This window comes from Sinocyclocheilus anshuiensis, unplaced genomic scaffold (assembly GCF_001515605.1).
Source record: "Sinocyclocheilus anshuiensis isolate Anshui unplaced genomic scaffold, SAMN03320099.WGS_v1.1 scaffold13, whole genome shotgun sequence".
NCBI classification, from domain to species: domain Eukaryota; kingdom Metazoa; phylum Chordata; class Actinopteri; order Cypriniformes; family Cyprinidae; genus Sinocyclocheilus; species Sinocyclocheilus anshuiensis.
In genome coordinates, this window is record NW_015538026.1 from 1,128,917 (window position 1) to 1,154,047 (window position 25,131).

At 36.7% G+C, this 25,131-nt stretch overlaps 1 protein-coding gene across 1 annotated transcript in view; it reads right to left on the reverse strand.

The window, feature by feature from the left end:
- The window catches only part of LOC107679267 (phosphatidylinositol 3,4,5-trisphosphate-dependent Rac exchanger 1 protein-like), an 83,579-nt gene that overhangs the window by 8,410 nt on the left and 50,038 nt on the right, over positions 1-25,131 (reverse strand). The window contains 24 exon segments of the mRNA XM_016474782.1: positions 2,003-2,105; positions 2,374-2,591; positions 4,542-4,583; positions 5,184-5,312; positions 5,637-5,727; positions 6,192-6,274; positions 6,366-6,454; positions 8,186-8,392; positions 9,640-9,895; positions 11,441-11,651; positions 11,852-12,013; positions 12,610-12,676; positions 12,678-12,741; positions 13,391-13,499; positions 13,658-13,797; positions 14,228-14,313; positions 14,519-14,667; positions 16,984-17,076; positions 18,833-18,975; positions 21,232-21,304; positions 21,538-21,613; positions 22,518-22,567; positions 23,085-23,188; positions 24,272-24,372. Coding sequence (XP_016330268.1) covers positions 2,003-2,105; positions 2,374-2,591; positions 4,542-4,583; positions 5,184-5,312; positions 5,637-5,727; positions 6,192-6,274; positions 6,366-6,454; positions 8,186-8,392; positions 9,640-9,895; positions 11,441-11,651; positions 11,852-12,013; positions 12,610-12,676; positions 12,678-12,741; positions 13,391-13,499; positions 13,658-13,797; positions 14,228-14,313; positions 14,519-14,667; positions 16,984-17,076; positions 18,833-18,975; positions 21,232-21,304; positions 21,538-21,613; positions 22,518-22,567; positions 23,085-23,188; positions 24,272-24,372 — 2,846 coding nt within the window.

A 25,131-nucleotide genomic window follows, 5' to 3' on the forward strand; every position in this document is an offset into this window, starting at 1 on the left:
GCTGTCAATGCACGGATCCAATACACCCTTGTACAATACAACCTATTGTATTTATGGGATACTTTGATATAATTCTGTGTATTTGTCCATTCGAATGTGTAAGAATGCGAGAAAGAGAGCTCAGTCCAGCGTTCGCGTATATAAGAAACGGCTTTTGAGCATGTGCTTTGTGTGTGTGTGTGTGTGTGTGTGTGTGTGTGTGTGTGTGAGCAGCACAGAAAACAGCGCGCGAGTGCAGAAGTGAGTTCTATTTCGTCTTCTTGCAGTTTAATCTTTTGAAATCACAATAAATGCGCGTACAGAAATCAAGAAGCGGAATCGAAATGTAATTTTATAACAAGTAATTTGATTCCTGACCTTACGCATCTGATCTGATTTCCGAAATTGGAATAGCTTTTCCATTCCCAACCCTCCTACTAAATTATTTCATTCTTGCATCCAAAAAGACCTGTATGGTGACTATGGGGAAAAATATTTTTTGCAACTTACTAGGTTTATCATTTGTCATTTTTTTCCGATAATGTCGATAATCATCTGCTACCTGACTGTTGACATCGACATCGCGATACTTACAAGACATCGTCGATATACGATAATATCGTCACATCGCCCAGCCCTAAAAGGCAGAAACCTCACAGATGTGTGAAACAGGGAAAAAAGCCAAGCTGTTCAAATTTGTACAACACAGAGATGACCTTGTAATAAAACACCTTTCCGGCAGGAACAAACCACAGAGCAGAACTTCCTCCCTCAGATATAGTCAAACCAAAACAGAAGACGCCAGATAAAGCTGTTCTCCTATCACGACTGACTGCGCTGACATTCCTGAAGAGGACATCTGGAGGGTGTGTGTATGTTTGTGAGGAGGGGGAGGAAGGGGGTGCTGCTATATAAGGATGAGAGTTTTGACTTTCACTTTTTAGTGGAATCACACAGCTTTATCAGAGAAAGGGAGGGACCCTGGATGTAACGATTTACAAAGGGAAGGAATTTGTGGTCATTGTTGCTGCTGTTTCAGTAGTTTACAGAATGTATTTTAAACCATTAATTTACTCAGAATACATGCGTCATAAATATTTATGCCATTTTTAACTTGTTAATAATCTTAAATGCTAAATAACAAAAGCTGGCTTACACTTTTAACTGTATTTACAGTAGTCAGTCACATTCCCGGTACCAGGGTTATTAACTAAAAATAAAACTATTAAAACATTTTTGTTAATTGAAATAAAGCTGAAATAAAATACAAATATTAGATGAAAACCTAAACTAAACTAAAATGTTGAAAATGTTTGTTGAAATGGCAACTAACTGAAAATTACTAACTGGAAATAAAAACAAAACTGAACTAAAAGTTAAATTAAAACTAAATTAAACCTAAACAATAAACTAATAAAAATGACAAAAGCACATTATAAAAAATTACTAAAACTTAAACTAAAATGAAAACTGAAAATAAAAAATAAAAGATAATTACAAAATATTAATAAAGTAAAATATTAATAACTAAAATAACACTGGTTTGTACCCAGTGAGAAAAAAACATGTAATACCATCATTACATGAAATATAAAATAATAAAATAAATTAATGAAAAAATAAATAAAATATTAAAATAATAAACTAATTACTACAATTATTATGGTGTGAATTATGCTATTTAAAATGTTTTAAAGGGCTATTTAAAATGCTTTAAACTCGGCAACATACACCCCTTTTGTCTGCCATTGGCTTAGTGAAAAGATAGCCCACCACTGCTTGATCCAATGTTGCAGCGTCTGAATGGTCAGGATGAGCATAGCATCACAGTGTTTACTCTTATTGGGTAAATCAACCTACAGATGGCTTTCTTCGTATTTGCATAATAAGGTTGGATAAGAGAAAGAGTTACAAACACTAAAAAACTGTGTATATATATATATATTTAGATGTATTTTTCTGTTGGCACTGTGATTGACAATCTATTACTCGATGGGTTAATATATGTGGTGTGGTGTCATACTTGGGACGAGGCACTCATTCTCCAGTGGGCGGAACAGCACAGTGACTTTCTCCAGATCCTGCAGTGCTGCTTTTGTATCTTCAAGCATGATTCGCTCTTCTCTCTGTTAAAGGAAACAGTTTGTGAGCCCAAAATAATCCAGATCTTCATGCTGACGCAGGAGAGTATATGACTGAAACAATACTGCACACATTCAGGAAAATCCAGGATATGATGGCCTTGGTTCTGTATTTAGTCCTTATTTAGTCTCAAGATTCAGTTCTAAAACATTATTATCATGCTTGTGTATATTAGTAGAAAGCACTGAGACATTGTTGGATGACTGTCACTGAATCAGCTATGAGAAGATGTAACTTCTGGTAATGTCTCACCACATGTGGAGAGAGTGCTGACTGGAAGTTAAAGAGCACTCCGATGGTGGCGATCTGCTCCAGCCATTTACGGCTGACCTCTTTACTGTCCTCCTCATACTCTCCATTATTGTTGAAACGCAGGTTCAGCGCATTCACAAGCTGCTCCGCTAATGCACACAGCGCCCCCACCAAAGACTGGCAGAATATGACATCCCGCCGCAACTGGAGTTCTGTGTCTGTGACAGAAGAGTAGAAAAGAATTCATGATATTTGTATAAATAGATGTATAGATGTGTGTACACTCACATTTATTCATTATGCATGGAAAATATTTGATCATTTTTCACTTGTTGTTTGTATCACATTTTTAAGAGTCAATAAAACATACATACAAATAAAAATATTTGTCTTTGACTTAATCATTTGTTTAAACTATAATGTAAATTATAATATAAAACATTATATTATATTATAAATATTATTGTATATTCATATTCAGTACATCTGGTGAAGAGATACACTACTGCTTAAAAGTTTGGGGTTGGCAAGATTTTTTAATGTTTTTGAAACAAGCCTCTTGTGCTCATCAAGGCTGAATTTATTTGATCAAAAATACAGTACAAACAGCAATATTGTGAAACATTATTACAATTATTAATGTAATTTAAAATGTAATTTATTCCTGTGATGGCAGCTGAATTTTCAGCAGCCATTACTCCAGGCTTCAGTGTCACATGATCAGAAATCATTCTAATATGCTAATTTTCAGCTCATTTTTATTATTATCAATTTTGAAAACATATGCTGCTTAAAGGGGTCCTATTGTGCTTTTTCACTTTTTAAAGGGGTCATATGATGTTGCTAAAAATAACATTATTTTGTATATTTGGTGTAATGAAATGTGTTTACGCGGTTTAAGGTTAAATTAATATTTTTGTGGAAATCATGATACATTTATTTCAGTATTCTTTGATAATAGGAAAGATTATACAACATTTGTTTTTAATATAAATCTTTCTAACATTATGAATTTCTTTACTGTCACTTCTGGTCCCTTTTAATCAATTTCATTTTTACAATAAATGTATTAATTGCTTTAAAAAAATCTTATTGATCCCAAGCTTTTGAACAGTAGTATGTACTGTACAGGTTTATAACACCCTGGGTTCTCTATTAATATATTTTATTTTATTTATCAAACTGATCACATAAAATTAATTTTATGGTAATAAACATTATTAACTGCATATATCAATATTTGTTGAGAAAACACTTCAAATGATGATGATGATTGTTCAAAGACCTTTAAAATGTATGTATGGGTCAGAAGTCATTACTAACTGTGCTTATTTTTACTGTTTTAATTGCCATTTTATAGATAATTCCTCTAATGTTTAATTGGCAGATGTCGTTAATACGGATTAATTTACGGTTCAAAGATCAGCATATATATTAGATTAGATTCAACTTTATTGTCATTGCACATGTAAGGTACAAGGCAACAAAATGCAGTTAGCATCTAACCAGAAGTGCAATAAGCAGTAAGTACAGGATATACTGTGTCTCCAATATGTTACAAATGTACAATAAATATACATATATATATCTCCCAAAGAGCGGCCTGAGGGGAATCCTGAAAATCCTAAAACAGTTGTAAGCCGTGCTAAGAGTGTGTAATACTTTAAGCAGATGGTGGGTTTCACAGCGGCACTCAGTGGGAACAGGGATTGGAGCTGCTGTCTGTGTGGAGCAGTAGGGATAAGGGCTCTAGATCAGGTTCCAAAGCAAACGCTCAACAGCTTCCATATGTCTCCCACCACAGACCCCATGGGACAAACCCACTCTCTCCGTTCTCTCTTTATCCATGTCTACTGCTCGCTCAGAAGCTCACAAACAGACACACCCCACTGCAACTTGACTGCATGCACACAAACTGTACACACTCCCTGCTACAGAATTCCAATAAAACACTCCCATATCACAGCACATAGAGGTGTCTGTAAATACAGCACAATCCAGAACAATAGGGATGATAAATCACACACACTGCAGTTGCGTTTCTGATGTCTCACACAGATGATGACGCAAGTGCATGACCATGCAAACATTCTGAGTTGACTTTCAATAGATATTTGAAATGATCTACAATGAACCAAGGGAAAGGTTCAAATCTAGGAGTATCTTACCAGTGCATTTAAGCAATGCCAACAAGAGTTGACTCCTTCCATCTGCAACACAGTTACAAATAGACATGAATACAACCCAATGCATACAAATACAGGACAATATAGCTGCATTGCAAGTCTTGGGAAAATTTAACATGAACATGAAACTGTTTCTATGACAGACACATGATGCCTGTTTTTTTGCAGTGTATGGAACATGGCAAGGCGCTCTAAAAAAGTGAATCTCAATATAAAGTGTAATTTTTAATTTGTAATCATTCACAAAATAGTGTAAGGATTTGGATTAGCTAGTATTGTTTTTTACCAATAATAATGGGGCAACTGCTTTTCCATAGTTTTTCTATGTTAACATGCTAGATGGTTTTCTTAAAGAGTGCCTCTCAAGTTTAACTTGAATACAAGTTTTAAATTGATTTTGAAGAACTCCTAAAACACCAATGGTATCTTGACATACTCCAACTGTAGCATTTTTCAAATCAGTTATTTGCCATTATTACTACATATTTTATTACATGAATCGGCATTAAAATAATGTATGCTGATGATTTGTGCACAATAACACCAGTACTAAAAAAAAAGTGCTAAAAAAAGTAATTTGAGCTATTCTGATATTGACTAAGTATCGTTCAGGCTTGAACCTACCCTCTACAAAGCGATGAAGGCTGTTAATTAAAGATTTGATTGAAATGGGCAGGTTCCAAGGGTCCTCCTGGATGTTCTTGTGCAAGACATACCGCCAACGTGCAGTCCAGTCATCTGTGTGCCGAAACTCTGTTAAACAACAAAAGTGGGGGTAAAAATGTTATATATGGTACATATATATATATATATATATATATATATAGACCTCTATTTTTAAACAGAGGCTAATTATAAACATTCCCCTAAAATACATAAAACACATAGGAGAAACTACTGTGGTACCCTTGCATGCAGAGGTAATAACGGACAGATGCAAACAGAAACATTCACACACCCCTACCCACCTATAAAAGTCCCCCACACACTAACGGAGAACCCAAATACACACATCCCTCAAATGAGTTTCCAAACAATAGCATGTAAATATAGCACACACGCACACCCCGACCGCACCTGGCTGACTGTGGTCAGTGTGGAAATGCTTGGTTTCCTCGCAAGCTTTGCTCATGATAGGGCCCTTAAGGAGACTGTTGATAGAGTCAACCTGAGAATGAAAAAGACACAGTTAAGCCTGTCACCACACACATCCTGCGCTAACTGAAGACTGGCTAACACCCTTGCTAACGTCAGGCCTGCTGCTTTCAGTCTGTCCACATGTAACCTGTCTGCACTGGATAAAAGAGCTCATTATTGATATCTGGGAAATTGAGAGGGGTCAAAATCCAGTGACTTCCAGAAGACGATAGATTTTGAGGTCAAAGAGCACAGGTGCAGAGGTCAAAGAGTGCTCACTAGACATGATGGTAATGTGATAAACGATACTGTGGGAGTTAGAAATGAAGAAGAGAGGGAAACTAAGAGGGGATGTATTGATGAAGAACAAAAATAGAAGGCAAAATAAGGAGGTGAGTGGTGTCAGACAAAGGGCAACAGTTACAAAGGGAATATCAAGTTTAAATTGGCAAAGGCGACTAAAAGTTTGATTTATCAGAGGGGAAATCATTATACCTGATTGAAAAGGTGTTCCAGACATCCATGAAGTTTATCCTGCTTGTCTAAAGGGATCTGCATATCACATGGCAACTCATCTCCTGGAAAACAAAATAAAAGTAGCAATTTCTTTTTAGTAGTTGTCCTGAATTTCAACATTGTAACCGCATCTGCCAGATGACAAACAGTTACCTGAGCCCATCTCATCACTGCCCAGGTAAGAACTGTTGCTCCGGACGCTGGTGTATGACAGCACTGAGTCCCGGTTACTGTTACATTCACTGTGAAAACACACAAATACAAATGTCTTCATGTGATGAAAAGGATGCCTGCAGAGACCAATTCCAATTTTACCAATATTTAAAAAAAAAAAAAAAAAGATTTTTAATAATTTACAAAAAAAATGTTTAAACCTTTCTCAAAGCATTATAGTCAATCAAACTGATGCGAAGTTCAGTAATTATTCTGAAGAAAAATTACAAATATAAAGGAAAGCTTAACTGAAACAAACAACTTTCCAGGATCTCTGTATGGCTGTTTCAGTCCTGTTCATTTTATCTGCAATACAGTGGCAGGGCAGTGGTTGAACACATATTAATCAATTTGTTTGGGCTCAGAATTATAGATTTTGATTAGCTAATAATGCTTAGCTTAGGCTGCTCAGGTTAAATTAGGTTAACTAACAGGTTTCTACAGAAGAAAGGAAGTCATAACGGTTTGGAATGACATTAAGTCATGAGTAAATGATAATAGAAATGTACATTTTTGTTAAACTATCCCTTTAAGACAATTCTACACTGATTATAAGTGCTGAAGCCATTTCACAACGATTTAAACATCAACAAACTTCATCAACAATTAAACATCTATCTAATAAGATCCACAAGTTTAGGTGGACGCCTTCTTCACAGCCTTGACATGTTTATTCTGAGACAGAATGAAACTTTCAAAATGTCTTCGTGTGTTCCAGAAAAGCTTGAGAGGGAAAACAGACTTGCCCAGACTACGCACTAGTAATAGAAAGAGTAGAAGTAGTTCCCTTTCCCCACCCCGCAATGAGAGGGGAGGCCAAATATAGTGCCGCCACAAGCCAAGAATGGAAGCAGATCGAGCTTATGACCAGCAGGTTGCAACTCTCCCAGAAATTGAGAGAGGGAAAAAAGGAGCATTCCCTTGTATTTTACCATTCAACCTCCTGAACCCTTGAAAGTTCATGTTCCCTAAAAGCCAGCCCTCTTCTCACGACAACAAGAACAGGCGGCCTAACCTACATCCCACAAACAAATCCAGTTACTTACAGTAAGAGCCTAAATAGAGGAAAAAATGTTTCTATCTATAATTCATGATGGCTGCAGCTGTTCATGAGCTCACCCTATCACAGAGTAGCAGGATTTTAAAGCGGAATGCCACATAATGATAGAGGGTGTAAAAAAAGGCATTCGTTTACCCTGACAGAAGCATAAAATCCACCCGGCTGTGGTCAGCCTCAGGTCTGCCCTGTTCCGTCAGGTCTAGATCACAACCAAACAAACTTTGCTCCATATAATGATGACATAACAATAGCGACTGAATATATTCTTAAGCGGTTAAAGAGGGCGTCTAGGTTGCTGTGGCACAACAGGTTCTTTGTGAGGGATGTTTATCGTCTCCCTACGTGTCTGTTTTAGCAACATCTGTTTGACAGGAGGAGCAGACAGGAGCCCAGAAGCCCCGTCTCGCTCACTCGCTCTGCTTCACACGTGCTGAAGGAAGACTGGGATTTTAAATCATCTTTAAATCATGTAATTTCCCAGAAAACAAAATGTTATTATGAGTCAATATAAAGCTCTCAAATCAGATAAAATTGGAGATTTTATCAATATTGTCATTATTATAAACTTATCTGACAGATAAAGAACAGAGAGGTAATGGGATCAGGACATGTTGCAGGTTGGACTCGAGCCTGTATTACTTATTTAAGATCCCAGGCTCCAACATGTTTCATAAATATTATCTCACAAACTTTTCCTCACCTGTAGGAGTCTCTGTAGCTCATGGTGTCGTGTCCAGAGTCCTCCTGATCATCTTCGTTGACTTTGAAGCACACTCTCTTGTTCCCGCCATGCTCCGTCTTGTCTTGGTCCATCTCCTCCTGTATGGGGGAGGTTGAGGGGGCACTCTCAAACGAGGGTGGCTCTGAGCCCTGCGGCTGGGTCGGTCCAGTTATCGATGACAGAAGTCTAAGATGAAACATATTTAGAGAGGTTTGGAAACAGATCGACATGAACTGTTCTAATGAATTATAAGAGTGTTTTGACACCGAACCTGTGCAAGTTATGAGTTGATTTGCCCACTTATGATTAATGTTACCTGCAGCTGGAGCAGATCAACAGATACAAATTATGAAAATAAGGGATCATTATCAGATGATTTCATTTTATCGTAATTAAAATTTTGATCATAAATTTGAGCAATGTCTAAATTATATATAATATTATATACACTAAATTTCAAAAGTTTGGGACCAGTAAGATTTTTTCAAAGAAATTAATACTTTTATTCAGCAAGGACAGATTAAATTGATCAAAAGAAAGAGTAAAGACCTTTACATTGTTACAAAAGACTTCTACTGAACTTTCTATTCATCAAAGAATCCTGAAAATTCAGCTTTGACATCACAGGAATAAATTACTTTTTAAAAAACAGTTATTTTATTTTGCAATAATATTTATCTATATTTTTGTTTTTACTCTATTTACTCTATTTTCTGACGTTAATGGACAAATTAGTGAGACAAAACTAGTGAGAGTGTGAAATGTGTTTTAAGAGAGCTTATTTTAAGGGTATTTTAAGACAATAAGGACAAAACTGTCTCTAGTTGAAGAAACACACTTTTATTTCACTAATGAGCTTTGTTTTTTTATGGGACAGGGAAGTGTAGACTGACAGAAAGGCACTGGGAACGAGACAGGGAAATGACTCCATTTCACTGACAATTAACTTCTACATCAGCACATGCTAGCCACTGAATAACAAACATTCGTTCCTCCTGAGAGGCTGTTGAAATGTCTCCACTGCAGTCGTTTGTTATGGCTTCAGTCTTACATTTTTTTCTGTCTAAGCCATAAATATTTTTAGACTGTCATAAAAAAACATCCTTAAGTTTTGAACTCGAAGAACTCAAAGAGGAGGCTACTAAAACCTAATCTGAGCTTTCAGATGAGAATTTGAGAAAGTTGTAAGTTTTTTTTTTTTTTTTTACCAAATGTGCAGTTACATTTCAATGACTTTTTCACAATCTAAAAAGAACAAAGTTATAGATTATTAAATTTCTTAGAATTTATTTTAGATTAAAAAGTATATTCACTATAGAAATTTATTTTCATTTTTTTTAGTTAATTTTCAATTTATCACTATTTTAATTCATTTTCAATAGCTTACTATTTTAATGTTATTTTGAACTCTGTTAAACTACTTCACCACTTACACATCTATCTGGGCCACGTATTGCTTCATCTCTCGCACTGATATGTCCAGGCGGTTATAGAGGCAGATGTAATTGTCCTGGCTCTCCATGTCTTCCTGTTTGAGGAGGAAGCTGAGACCTCCTTCTTCATGCTTCCTGCCGTCCTCTGTGCTCCCTTCACCCTCCTCCATCTCTTCATCTAAACTCAAGCAACTCCAGGAGGGGGCTGCCATGCTGGTTACGCAATGCACAGCGTGGGACATGGGATTCACATTGGCTGCAGGAAGAAAATAAGTGACATTACTAAATAAGAAAAAAAAGTCACTTTTCTTGATTCAAAGAGCATCCTGGATTTTTTTATTTTGTCACAGAGTTTGCAATCTAGGAAATATAACTGATGCCACCTTACAATTTGGCCTAAAGAAGGCATCTTAGAAGACATAATTATGGTACTCAGACTTCGCAATGCTGGGCGCATGCCTTAAAATGCTGTCTAGGGACACAGCATTGTACGTTTGGAGTTTGTGTGACTCAATAAAACAGAAGAATTGAATGGCTGAAAAGCAGTGAGGCATACTCTTGCATGTGGTAAAGCCATGGACCATGAGGCTTTAGGTTGCAGAGAAGTGTACCGGAGGAATTTTAAACATCTCTGACCATGAGACAACTGCAGAGCAGATGTGCAGCAGAGACTAAAAAATATATAAAGCTCTCGTGCTGAGGAGCAGAAGAAACAAAGCATTTTGTGGTTCTTTTCCCAGCTACACGTGGCGGCTAGACAGAAAGTTGGACCGCAGCAATCTAGGCAGGTGAAGCCAAAAATGAAAGCCAGATGCTTTGCCTCTTTAAGTTCTAGGGGATGCCCTGTTGAATTTGAAAATTTAGCTAAATATTATTAGTCTTGAAATTTTTGGACAAGTGCACGATGGCTTGAATTTGAAAGTCTTGGAAGCACAAGTCAGCATGGCTTGAAAATCAACTAAATCCAGAAAAAAAAAAGTTTATTAATTTATAGATGTAAAGCAGTTTCATTAAAGTTGTATCATCTACAGGTATTGTTGCTAATAATATTTTTTTATAAAGAAAACTAAAATAAAAAATAAATAAATAAATAAAATGATATGAAAATTGCTATAAATAAATGTTATAATTTTTATTCCAAGAAAAATCTGGACAAATCTGAACAACTGCTCCAACCAGGCCAGCAGAAACAGAAATCTCTATTGTTTAGCTTTGGTGCGTTGAGTTTGTGTTGTTATTTGATGATAAAGCTAAAATGACTTAATGTTTATGTTCTTAAATAAAGCATCAGGTCTCATAAACAAAAATCAAACAGTCATAATAAGAGAGAGATGCGGGTGTTAGGCTGCAGGGAGTGGATGACTATAGACCTATGGGACAGTGGAGGATGACATCACTAAAAGCTACTTATTATGGTCTAATGGTGTCTTAATGGAGGTGCTTTAAAAGGTTCTGGATCGCTTTGGGAATAGCAGGCCATGATTTTTACAAGAACTGGGAGGTTTTCACCATAAAGCTTAATTACTATTTTACAACTTTCAATAATTGTAACATGGAGATTTGGTTAACTGAGCCAATGAGCTGAATCCACACTGATTGAGTGATTTTAACATAGTAGTATTTAATCAAAAGTCATTTCTCGGACTTAAACATTATATATTCTCTATAACGTATTTTATTGAGCTTTTATGAGAAACAGAAATATTAAAATGTATTATAGAAGAATATCTAATATTGAAATATAATATAATATTTAGTAATAAATCCCTTCAGTTATAAATGGTATTACAACTATGTGTACCTTGATCAGGATCAAGCCCAAAGAAGGAGTTCTTGCGTCCGAAGCGGATGCTGAAGGCTCGGCCTGCTGAGGAGGTGTTCTTCGGGCAGGACACCTGCATCAGGTTCAGATGACAGTTGGTAGGGACGAAGTCCATGCAGCCCAGAACATGAGGTTTAGTGCTCGCCTGCTTAAACATGGGCCAGGCCTTTGTCTGCAATTCCTCCACAAACTGACAGGAAAGGAATTTTAAAGCACTATGAGACAGCATTTGCATAGTTTTTTTCAATGCCTTTTATTCCATTTTTAAATATCAATTACATTAAAAAAACTGTCATTCATGTCTCAAAACATTGTGATATTGTCCCATATGAGGTGCACTGGGGAATATGACAAAATGATAAAGTAGTAACAGCAAGACAGATGTCAAACCTGTTTGTAGCTGCAAATGCGTTTTTCTATGCTCTCCAACTTGGTGTCACAGATGTTTCGAAACTCAAACTGTGGCATGGTCAACACCTTCTCATTCTGAGCCATTAGCTGCTGGCAGTTCTTTACAAACAGACTGTCTTCCTTCCCAAAGGACTCCAGTATCTGAGAGCATTCAAAATACACACAAGAACATGTGATAGGTTAGAAAAACAACTTATTTTAGGCCCTGTTTACACTAGTGCATTTTCGGTTTAAAACGGCGCTTTAAAATGAAAACGATCCTCGTCTACACTTGCGTTATCACTGCGTTTCAGAAACGATCTCCATCCACACTGCACAACCGAAAACGCATGTCACAAGACCATTCATGCAGGTACAACAATGAGCATGATGTTATTGTTTACACGGTCGTCAAGGATACGCAAAGCGAATGTTGGCAGCCATGCCCATCATTTTCAAAAGTCTCTGTTTTGGTCCGTTTACACTGAAACACAACACCGGAGTTTTCAAACTAAAACGGGGTCTGTAGCGGTTTCGAAAGTCTACATTTTCGAGGGTCGAAAATGCCGGAGTAGTGTAAATGACAGGCATAACCGTAGCAAAAGTTATGCGTTTTAAAACGAAAATGAACTAGTGTAAATGTAGCCTTAAATGTCCATCTTGAAATCTAATATATACAGTATAAGCAGAAGCACAATTATGGGTCATCAGAAACAAAATTCAGAAATTATGCATTTATCATTTAACCGTGGTCTGACCTTTGCAGCAAGGATGAAGCAGCCCTTGGGTTCCACCATCTTCTCCAGCACACAGTGTTTGATTCCTGCCATTCAGACTGACTGAAGGAACATCGTCAGTGATGGACAACTGTTCCAGCCTTCTTACAGAGCCTAGAAAATCCAAAGAACACACAAGTATGAAGAATCCAATAGGAACACAGATAAATGTTTACAGGACCATTTTTCATTGCATTACATTACAATGACATTAAAAAGGTCAATTATCTTTTTTGTCACTTGTTTTTATTTTTATTTCATTGTGCAGTTTTACTTTTAATTTCAGTTTAGATTTATTTTAAATTGTTCATAAATAGTTACATATATAATCTTTTGTAATATTATAAATGCCCTTTTTTATCAGTGATTCTTTTAGACAGAAAACACTAATAGTCAAATCAGGTTCGAGAGATTAATCGGTTTTGTAATTCATTTGAATTCACTCAAGAGATCAATGACATCAATGATTCGCCATTGGTCACAGCTTGCATTCACAAATGCATATGACACTGGATCTACAGTTCAGCACATCGCGCACATCCCTGGAAAAACTCTCAAAACAAAAAACTGATCATGAAAATAGAAAAAAGCTGGCACACTTGGGCTCCAAAGATACAAAAATGTAATAACAGACTATCACATAGGTAATGTTTTGAGCATGCAGGCTCTTCATCAGACAATTTTACTGGATCTACAGTTCCCATGGCTTTTGTATTCTGTTAACGACAATAATTTTTTGCCAACATACAGACACACACACTACCTGTTCCATTAGTGCAGCCATCCTCTGAATCTGAGCCATTCTCACACCCCCTGAAAGACATCTGCTCTTCCACATCCTCATACACACGGTACGCCCACTGACCACAGCTCTGCAGCAGAAGAAAAAAACGATATCACAAAGGGAGGAAACAGGTACTGTATAGAGTGTCAGAAGCAAATAACCTCTGGGATCACCATATGTGGGCCACACAGCCTATAAAAAGAACACATAATGCAGTGTTAAACATAATGCAGTGTTGATTCTCACAGTGTCTTGCTGCTCCAGGACAGGCTGATGGCCACTAAAGTGCTCCAGGACTTCCTGGTAGCTGCTTTGGTTCATGTTGTTGCCATTGACTTTGAGCACACACTGACCAGGCTGAAGACCCGCTGCTGCTGCCTCAGAGCCTGTATACACGCAAAAATGATGCCTATAATGTACAATGACCTAAACCAAACAAATTAAAGAAGTCAAATGGATGATTTTGAAGTCAGAAGGTTGTATATATTACATGTAGGCAAATCCAAACCAGTCTAGACACTTTCTAATCCACTTAAAAGTGATGAAAGCTCCCATAATGTTGATCACATGACCACAGCAGCCTGGTGTCACGAAATTGCTTTATTTGAAAGCTTTTTATTTTTAGTACATTAACATCTGCCTGGCAGGTTAAATGGAGGGAATGCAATGCATTCCTTGATTCAGAATAACGTGTGAATTTTTATGTAAAAAAACAAAAACAGAATGGCTCAGGGTTTTGAGGGCATAATCACTTTGCAAATGAATGTGACATGATGTGCATGTTTGTTTTGATCGTCACAATCAATTAGAACTCACCTTTCTTCACTGCATGAACATAAGGTGGACAAGAACCGCAGAGAACAAAAGGAAGAGTGCCGTGAACATCTGGGATCTTCACAATCCTATCATATACACACACAAAGATATGAGATAAGCACATAAGCTAGGCTCTTTTGTCCATCTTATTTAAGTAAAAAACAGTGTTCTGCAGTGTGCTGCTCTCCTGCATGTAACTCTAATACCAGTAGTGTCATTTTACACTGTACCTGGCTACATTTAACATGTCTGTGCATAAGTATCTGTTTTCTGCCGTGAACGTGGACTCACTCTTTATTCTTGGTGGCCACCAGCAGTCTGAGAGAGCGGCGTATACAGAAGGACTGGTTGATCATGGTCTCCACCTCAGAAAAGGCCCTCAGGAACACCAGGTCCTCATTAATGGAGTAGATCTTTCTACCCGGCTGAAGGCCTGCCATCTGCACCAAAAAAAAACATGAAAACAAAAGGAAATGAATACAAAGAATCCAGCTGACAATCAATCCAAAATGAGGGGGAAAAAATAAAATAGGGTGTTACTCATAACAATTTTCTTTGATGTGCATTAGGATTGGGAGAGAGATGAGTGATATGTTAATGAGGATTAGACAATTGGCAGACAGAATTGAGAGAACCTCACACCTTTATGGCAAAAGAGCTTTATATAACTTGAAAAAAGATATAATCAGCACTTTCAGTTTACCAAGCAGTTCATTTGAAGGTGCAATTAAAAACGTGTGGAGGGAAGAAAAAAGTAATGGATGAGGAAAGCAAGAAAGGTAGGGAAGAAGGAAATGTGGAAAGAAGAAATTAAACTAATGAATGGCAGGAAGGAAGAAAGGAAAGAAAGAAAGAAAGAAAGAACGAAAGAAAGAACGAAAGAAATTAATGAAAGAAACAAAAGCCAAAACACTTGTAAGCTATAAGAAACAGAAAAAAAGAGATGAAAAACAAGAAAGAAGGAAAAGTTCTGATGAAACAGAAGGGGGAAAAAAGGGTAAGTGTGAGGACTCTGTGGAGAATATGATGGGACATGCTTAATTGCTTCTCCCTGATCTCCAGAGAGCAGAGCTGTGAAGGCAGAGGGAGTAGAATAAATGAAGCAAGCATGTCCAGGACCCGATGCATGATCTGTAAGTGTCAGGACATAAAGCACTTCCACTCATTCACTGGATTAATCACCATTACAATCACACTCTCATCTTCTGCAGATGCTTCTGTGAGCAGCAGTGTGACACATTAAAGTGGACAAAAGGTCTCGTGTCAGGTCTAACAGGCACAGTGGGGATCAAATTAGTGGTGGTTTAGATCTTAACCATAATTATCTACACATCTTCCACAAACATCTGGCAGAGCTGTACAGAGCATGAACACAAATAACCCTGTGCACTGAAAATAATGCATTCGAGTTGAAGAGGTCCTCCTTCAAATGACAGATATAAAAAAATAGACATTATTCACTCCAAAATAAAAAATAACAAAATTTATATTTATATATATATAAGAAATTATATTTTGCATAGTTTTATCTAATTATATTAGTTTTATCTTTACTAATATCTTGATTAGTTTTTTGCACTGCTATTTTTTTTTTCAGAATAATTAAACATGTTTGACTCCCCCCTTGCAATTATCATTGGTGTTTCATAAAATTTGTGGAGAATGACAATTACTTTTACTATTATTTGATTAAATAATATTTAAAATAATGTACACTAGCATTCAAAAGTTTGTCAGTAACATTAATACTTTTATAAACTGATTGGTTAAAAGTGACAGTAAAGTCATTTATAATGTTACAAAATATTTAAAAGAAATGCATTTCCTTGAGAAAAAAAAAATCCTGAAAAAAATTAAAATAAAAATCACTTTATAACTGTTACACAACACAACTGCTTTCAACATTGATAATATGTTTTCAGCATTAAATCAGCATATTATTTTTGTCTTTCCATTTTGGAGTGAAATATTATGACATTTTCTGGACAGGTTTTATGAAATTGCATAGTTCAAATATGAATATAACGCTTATGTTAACAAAAAAGGTTCTAGATATAAAACAAAGTCTCATTTAGCGATTACATTTACACCGTTTTTTTTAAGCCTTTTTTGATTATACAGTATTGCTAGAAATTAAATAATAAAGTATTACTTCAATGAACCAGTGCTAAATGTGACTGATGATCAGACAGTGAAACATGTGAAAAGAGTTGTTTAGGTTTTGTTACTCTCTATGGAAGGCTACCAGCTAACATATATATAAGAATGACAATTACTTTGACTATTATTTGATTAAAATTTTATGCAATTGCATAACAATTTTATGAAATTGCAGTTCAAATATGAATATAACCTTCATGTTAACAAAAAAAGGTTCTAGATATAAAACCAAGTCTCATTTAGCAATTACATTTTACATAGTTTTTGAGCCTTTTTTAATCATACAGTATTACTAAGCATTACTTCAATGAACCAGTCCTAATGTGACTGATGATCAGACAGTGAAACTTGTGAAAACAGTTGTTTAGCTTTCCTTACTCTCTGAAGGCTACCAAGCTCACACATACGGATTGAATTTGGGTGGAAATGCCTTATAAGAAAGAAAACACAGCTTACTTGGGGAAATCCCAAATGTGGCAGACTGCGAGACTCAAGCCAACCATTGGCATGTATTTTGGGTTATGCTCGGTCACTGATATTTTTTGTATAGGGCAGAGAAATGTGGAGAACTAGGATGCGGTTACCCAAACTCATACCTCTGCATATGAGCCCCTGGTCACACTCTTCACTATGATGGCCTTGTTCTTCTCTTCGATCTCAAACCCATAGTCCTCCTCATCAGGATGGATCTGTACACGGATGAGAGAAACACTATATCAGCACAAGGATCAAAAAATGAATAATGATGTTAACATCTCAAAATAAATGCAGAACGGAAAAGAATGTGTTACTTTCAGGACTCAAATTATGATTTAGCAGCTCGGTGCCGCACTGAGAGAGCAGAAGCATTTGTGCAAATGTGTGAACAAGCTATGCATCCTGTAGTCCAAAAGCTATTTGAGGTATTAAGTCTTTTCTTCTAAAAATAACCAAACAATAATCTGTTCAAATGTGCCACAGCTGCATGCTAACAGGTCAGCTCAGGTGATAAAGGCGTTATCATGGATGAAAGTTACACTGGTTTTAGGACAAATCTGGATCATAACAAGGATATAATGCTCAGTTTCTCCACAGCTATAAATGAGATGGGCTTTTATGTGCTTTTATTATCTAAGAGCCAAAGCAGAACATGGTTACCAGCCCTGTAAATGCCTTTTTGTCTTATTTCTATTAATCAATCCTTATTTTCTCTGAAAATCTGCAGTGGCGTACGGTCCTGACATCTGAGAGGGCCGACTGAGGAGGATAAATCGAGAAGAGAACAGAGAGGAGAAATGATCTGGAGGAGGAATCTGTCAGTCTATAAGGGATGAAAGAGTAGTTTGTAAAGGTCAGGGTAATTACTGATGGACGAGGAGGGTGTTAATTGGCAGGAGGAGAAAATTAAATGCATGGCTGATGGTTTAGTGGCATGAATATGTGTCTAAAAATATAGGTGGGTGTGTTTTGTTAATGTGTTACTTTCAGCATAAAATCATTAGGTTTCTTTCTTTTTTTCTTTCCTTTTACATTAGTATTGTTGATACTGGGGCCAGTTGGTCAAACTGAGAATAATCTAAATCTGATATCTTCCGTATCTTGTCAAGCTACACATAATATAAGTAGTTAAACTGAGGTCAAACTTATTTTTACTATGAGAACAGGACCTCAATTAGCATCTTAATCTTGACTACACTAAATACAACTAAAGAGGCACTGACTTCCATTCATATGAATGTAAATGTGGGACACACATTTGGTGAACTCTGACCTGTGAATTAGTTTCATATGTGACCAACAGAAGATCAGTATGTCACATTTAAGCTGAAATAAAAGAACAAAAACTTTTGCTGCAGGTTATGAGCATAACAGGAAAGTGGAGTAGATCGCATATTTTTACATTTTGGATTTATTATAATTTGTTACATGTTGAATGTATATTTTGAAAAAAAAAAGATGCCATATCTTGTCTGCTGAAGTGTTTGAAGAAAGTTTGCATCAAGTGTTACACCCCTTAACGCAACTAATTTAATTAACACAACTAAAAACTAATTTATATAACAAATTTGAACAATGATGAACTATCATTTATCAACAAAAAAGATTACATAAAATACCACAGTAGTACTCACATAAATCAGTGAATACTTTTTTAGCCATCTGATTTACATAAATTGTCCAAACAAACTGATTTACAAGAATGAATCAAACTAATCAAAGCTACATTTGAGAGAAATGACAGGAAAGAACCTTTGATCATTTTAATGCCCAAGTTCACTTGGGTTATAAAGCGACATATAAACAGCTACGCTCGTGTTATTACAAAAACTACAGCATTTCGAAATAAGTTCAGCTACCGCCACACTACTGAAAAATACGGTTAAGTTTGTAGCATTGCTAGTTATCCCTCAACACAGCTCTCGACGGGGGAGAAACCCCGGCTGTGTGCGTGTCTGTGTATCTCACCACTAAGGATTTGGCAAGGATGTTCTCGATGAGTCTGAAGTCACTGCGAAGCTGTTTACTCTTGGAGCTCGTACCCTCGGTCTCCTCATCGGCATAGAAGCGGAAAAACTGTGACTCATCCTTAAATTCGCTTTTCTCCAGGACTGCAAGGCAAAGTTTAGAATTGAATTTAACTGAGACTGAATTAAAAAACAGTTTTACACTTTTATAAACAGGTCAAACAAAACACATATAACTCAGTGCTGATCATATCTGCTGATGGCAAAATTATTTGACAGTGTCAAATGAGTCGACTGCATCACCCTTCAGTTCCCGTCAAAACAACTCATGTCTGTGGGATTGATGTCTGAGGTGAAGGATGAAGGCAGAGGATTTAATGGGAGGTCTGGCGTGTGCAAGTGTGCTTTTTTCCCCTCTCAGGAAGACGGTGACAGATAGTGTGTTTGTGTTTTCAGGAACTTTGTAGGGACAGGCTGTTCTGTCTGTGAATTCCAAGCAAAATATTGCTGTAGATTGTTTTGGTAGTTGAGATCCGACTTGACTGCAAAACTCTTCTATAACTCGGACAGGAGGCTTGTGTCTACGAGCAGGTGTATCTAATCAGAAAACATTCTTTTCCACTATTGTGACTATTTCTGTTCTATCAGAGACCCCAGATGTTATTGCAACAGCTGTTTCCATCTAAAACACAGTCATCTCTCTTCATTTTACTCTCTATGTCTCTCGTACAAACAAACTAGACCTCTGGCAGACACATTCAGTGTGATATTAAAAAGCCATAACTGTAAAACACCGCACTGTAAAACTGTGCTGCACTTAATGCACTGATCAATGAATGTAGACAAAAAAAAAGATGATTGGCTGAGTCGCCTTCTAAACTGTAAAATACTATACAAACATACACTTTTGACCTTGTTACATTAGTACTACACTGCACCACTTCATCTATGTGTTGCTTGACAACCATTCTGCTAAACATAGTTGAAGAAATAAATTGCTACATTGTAAGAATTATTATTTATCAATAAATTGTTAAGTTTTTGATGCTGTGTGTTTATTTCATGAAACTCTGACAAGTATATGTAGTAGACGTTTTCTCAAAACAATAAGCCTGTGAAGCTGTGGTTTACAGTGATTTTTAAACAGCAATCACTATAAAAATCGCATTGCTACAAGAGGCCCCTTAGCTGTTCAAAATCACTGTAAACCACAGCTTCTTGGGGCTTATTGCTCTTTTAAAAACACTGCACAACTACTAGATTAATTAATGTTGCATTATAATTCCAAGACTGCTCTAGTGCTGCCACAAGTCAAAACTCTTTCACTCTCTCTCAAACACAAACACTGCCACGCTTCAAAGCTTTGCTCTGGACACCACATGTGTAGCAACGGCAAACAGAAAAGGCCACGAAATGGCAAAATCTGATGTTTCGCAATTCCATCTGATGCCACTAAAGGCACAGAAAGTGAAGTGAAAGTGAAAGTGACATGACGTGTGGCCAAGTATTGTGTCCCATACTCGGAATTTGTGCTCTGCATTCAACCCATCCAAGTGCACACACACAGCAGTGAGTAGTGAAACACACACACACATACACACACACACACACACACACACCGTGAACACACACCCGGAGCAGTCGCAGCCATTTTTGCTGCGGCACCCAGGGATCAGTTGGGGGTTCGGTGACTTGCTCAAGGGCATCTCAATCGTGGTATTGATGGTGGAAGAGAGCGCTGGTCATTCACTCCCCCCCACCTACAATTCCTGCCGGACCAGAGACTTGAACCCACGACCTTTGGGTTACAAGTCCGACTCTCTAACCATTAGGCCACAACTGCCCATTTGTACATGTACATTTCACCTATAAATGCAATGACATGTTTTATATCCTGAGTGAAATAGGTAAGCAAAAAGAAAAATTTAGGGCAGGGACTTGGTTCAGTCCAACAGTTGATTGGATGGAGGTAAAGCTTGCAGTAGATTGTAAGAAACTAAATGACTGGAGAATTTGCCACAAACCACCAGAGAAAATTCTGTTGTTTCACAGAAAGATTGCATTGTGACATTTTGATGAATAATAATCAGGCTAAAATTTTAATAATATTTAAACATGGATGAATGAAACCTTCATAGTATGATCAATAAAATATATGATGAATTCAATAAGTCAATTATCATTTAATGCTGACTTCAGCCACCAGAAGTGGAGTAATTCATTAATCTTCAAGTTTTTGAATGGCGTATTTATTTTTTCATATAAAATCTGGGTAGCTAAAAGTATTTTATCACACTCTTTAAAATCTGCTGATATTATAACAATAACTGACCCAAAACCTCATCATGATTTTATATGAAGACTGTCAAGTACAGTCAATATGTGAACATAGAGACTGACCGTGGTGCATGAAACCAGCATTGCAGAGTCCGACACCAAGGGTCACTGCATCTTCACGGGTTGTGCTGTCACCCTGAAGAAGGAAAATCATGTTAAATGACTTCTGTGTTTGGAATGAAATGACATAATGGAGCAACTGTGAAGATTAGACTGTAAAGAAGTCAAATGTAAATTGTGTACAGAAACCCCAAAACAGTGAGCTGACAGCTGAACAGAAAGTGAAAGAAAGTAAAAAGGAGTGTGTTTGTGTGTGCATGTTTATACAATAAAGTGGCATATGTGTGTGTGTGTCCATCCTCACGTTACCTGTGACACAAGCCATTCCACCAGTTTGCTAGCTGGTACGACAGATTTGAAGGTTTTCAAATGATGATCTCTGTCTCTGTATATAAAGAAGAGGTTGAAAAGGTTCACAATTGTCCAGATGCTAACATAAACAACATCTGACTACAAGAGAAGCAAAGGAGCAGGGCATTTCTAACAAGATAAACCACTGGAGAAACCCAGATTAGGCCTTGTACTTCTAATATAATTGATATAATGACAAAGGAAATGTCTTGGATTGCCAAAATTCATTGATTGTGTTGAAGCGGGTATTGAAAGATTTAGCGGCAAAGGTTGTGGGTTTAAGCACAGCTAATGGCGATCAATCATCTGGAAATTATTACCACTAGGTCCCAGATTGATCCAGGGTGGTCTGTCCTTGCAATTAGTGTGGTGTAATTAGTGACCTGGACTGTAAGTCGCTTAAAAAGATAAAAAGCATCTGCTAAAGGGCAAGTAACACGTTCTGTGTTACTTTGTGGATCTGAGATCAGAGTTTTTCCCAACTGCAGTTCGGTGGCCTCTCCTCACTCATTATGTGAGATATCAAAGGTGATTGGTGACAGAAAAGCAATACTACTCTGCAGTCCTCACACACACACACACACACACACACAGACACACACACACACACACATTCTGTCATGTGCAGCTGGCCAAGGTGAATCCATGAAGTACAAACAAATGCGCCTAATCTTTTATGACAGTTCAAATTAAACTGTTGTTTATTAAAAAACATTTGTATCTGCTGTCAAAAGATGTTTTAACTATAAACTGGATTTAATTATAAAAGAGATAATAAATAAAATGTAATGCTACTGTCCATGTGCAAGAAAAGGGTGCTAACAAAACATTGTCTGAAACTTGCCTACAAATCATCTTAAACCCTTAATGACAGTGTGAATAAAGTAATGTTTTTGTCTGTTGAGCGTGAAGTATTTCATAGATCATGTGTCACTTACTTGATAACAGGTGTGAAGAGGCTGTGGAGACGACAATAAAGCCTCACTCCCTGTCAGGGACACACACAAACTCATATAAAGAATTTGCACCAACAGCTGCATCTCTTTCTGCATTTCATTTACGGTTTAAATCACTTCTCGATTGATTTGTTGACAACAATTGTTAAGTAGACCATTTTGTAGTCTTTAATTATTGAGATGGATCATATGCACTCAAGATTCTGTTGACTAAATCTGTAAACTGACAGGTTAAAACGGATCAAAACCTAGTGAGCTGCCTACACAAACAATTTTTCCACACAAGCACAAACAGCGCATGTGAAACTTGACTCCAAAAGAGTTTGATGTTAGCATAGCACACACACATACTGAGAAAATAATGAATTTTAATTACACAACTTTTTAAGCATACTTTTCAGTATTTAATTAAATTTATAATCACATTTCTCTTGTCACCATATTGGATTGATTCTTTCACTGAGATCATTGCGAAAAAGGATATTTACCTTATCTCATTTATCCTTGTACATGAGCTATCATATTTAGCAAGTATTCTGGGGGAAATACCTTTGAGATGATGTCCTCCATTTCACTCCTGGCTTTATAAGTGCCATCATCATACCGAAAGCGATACAACACCTGCTCATTCTTGAACTGGTGCTTATCTGACACTATGGTGAAAAACACACACACAGATACATTTAAGTGACAATTAGGTCATGCTTAAACAGTAAACGTCACCTCTAACATAACACCATGAGCAGGAATTAAGTGTGTGATGTATTTGTTTCTCTCACTTTCAGACTCTCAGGCTGATAAACATGCATGTGGAGGTCTGTGATTAATTGAAGTGTGTGAGTGCCATCGCTCCACAAAAGCCTTTTTGACCTCTCCTTGAATGCTGCCACCATATTATTGATTGAGCGCCTGAGCCCTTATACTTGAATTTATCACTCCAATCCCTTCTGGTGTTTGTCAGTTTTCACTGTGTTACAATCCCCTGGCTGTAAAATAGAGGTATGATGCTCCCCAAATCTCAGGCAAGCACCGCACCTCTTGAATTATTCAGAAGAATGTTGTTCTCTACCAGCATTTCATGTCATGTTACTATCCAGACTGCCGATCATCTGTAGGGGATATCAGTGAGTGCTGGCCAACAGGGATACATGCCAGATTTGTAGAGAATAAATCTGTCAAATGGTGATTTTTAACAGTCCAACATTTGTATAAACAGTTAATGGATTGTGTTTCATTTGGCAAGAGTGTGTCAAAAAAACAGAACACAGACAGCAGTTGCATTTTGGTGATGAAACCTAGCAATACTCAAAAACATGATTAAATAAACTGGAGGTGAGAGAGGTTGAAAGAAAAAAAAAGACTAATATATTTGCATGAAGTAATAGTGCTTACAAATAGTAATGGTACAGTGATGGGTCACAATGGTTGACTAGTCAATCATTAGTCTTGTTTATGTATAAATTTTGCTATTTATAGCCTATGGATATAGGGCTTCCAGTATGTTGACAGATGCTCATGGAACCCACCAACTGGCCGATTTTGAAAATATGTAGGTTTTTGCATATCCTAAGATCAGATATTACAACTATGGAATTTGGATATATACCATAGTACAACATTCACATTTACATAGTCCCCTAAAGAAATTCAAAATTATACTATTGTAATACCATGGTCCATGCCCAACAAGTCAAGGTAATAACACAATTTTCTTCAAAGGAGAACCTTTCTCTTACCATGATGGATGATGCCATTCTCCAGGAGAGCTTGACCCAGGTTGATTCCCTCCTCAGCCTTACTGATCTCTCCACTCTCCAAGAGCCATGAGACAAACTCACTGAGGACACACGGAGACAACAGCGGTGTCAGTCTGCTCATAATAATGCTGCACGCATGATAAAGAAGGGATTTATGAGCCACTAGTCAAAGGTACTTGGGAACTTGGATTCACTCAATCCTCCAGAGTGACTGGTCAAGACTGGTAAAAAGTTCACCAAGAACACAAATCAAGATGATCTCAAGCTGCATTCCACCCTCTTAAGGACTTAAAAGTCACAAGTGGGGTTCACATATTGTTTTAGTTGTAAAAAAGGTTTCAGGAAATTACTTCAACAACCAAAACTGTAAATAAAATGTAAATAAATTTAATATAAATAAATAAATAGATATGTTGTGGAATTATATTAGATATAAACAAATTTGATATGTATTTTTTATCCAAAATCTAATTATATCTTAATTTTGTTTTGTTTATATCTATAATATAATTTTGTACAGATATGTACAGCATAGTTTGGGGTCAGTAAGGGTTATTTTCTGAAAGAAATTCTGTTCAGTAAGGATGAATTAAAATGATCAAAAGATACAGTAAAATAATTATAACATTCAAAAAGATTTTTTATTTCAAATAAATGCTTTTCTTTTGAACTTTTTATGCATCAAAGAATCCTGAAAAAAATCTGTCATGTTTCCACAAAAATATTAAGCAGCACAACTGTACACACACACACACACACACAAACACAAACAAACACACACGCAATTCTAGATACTATATGTCACTAGCTATAGTCTGATCAACTGCCAAAATAAATTT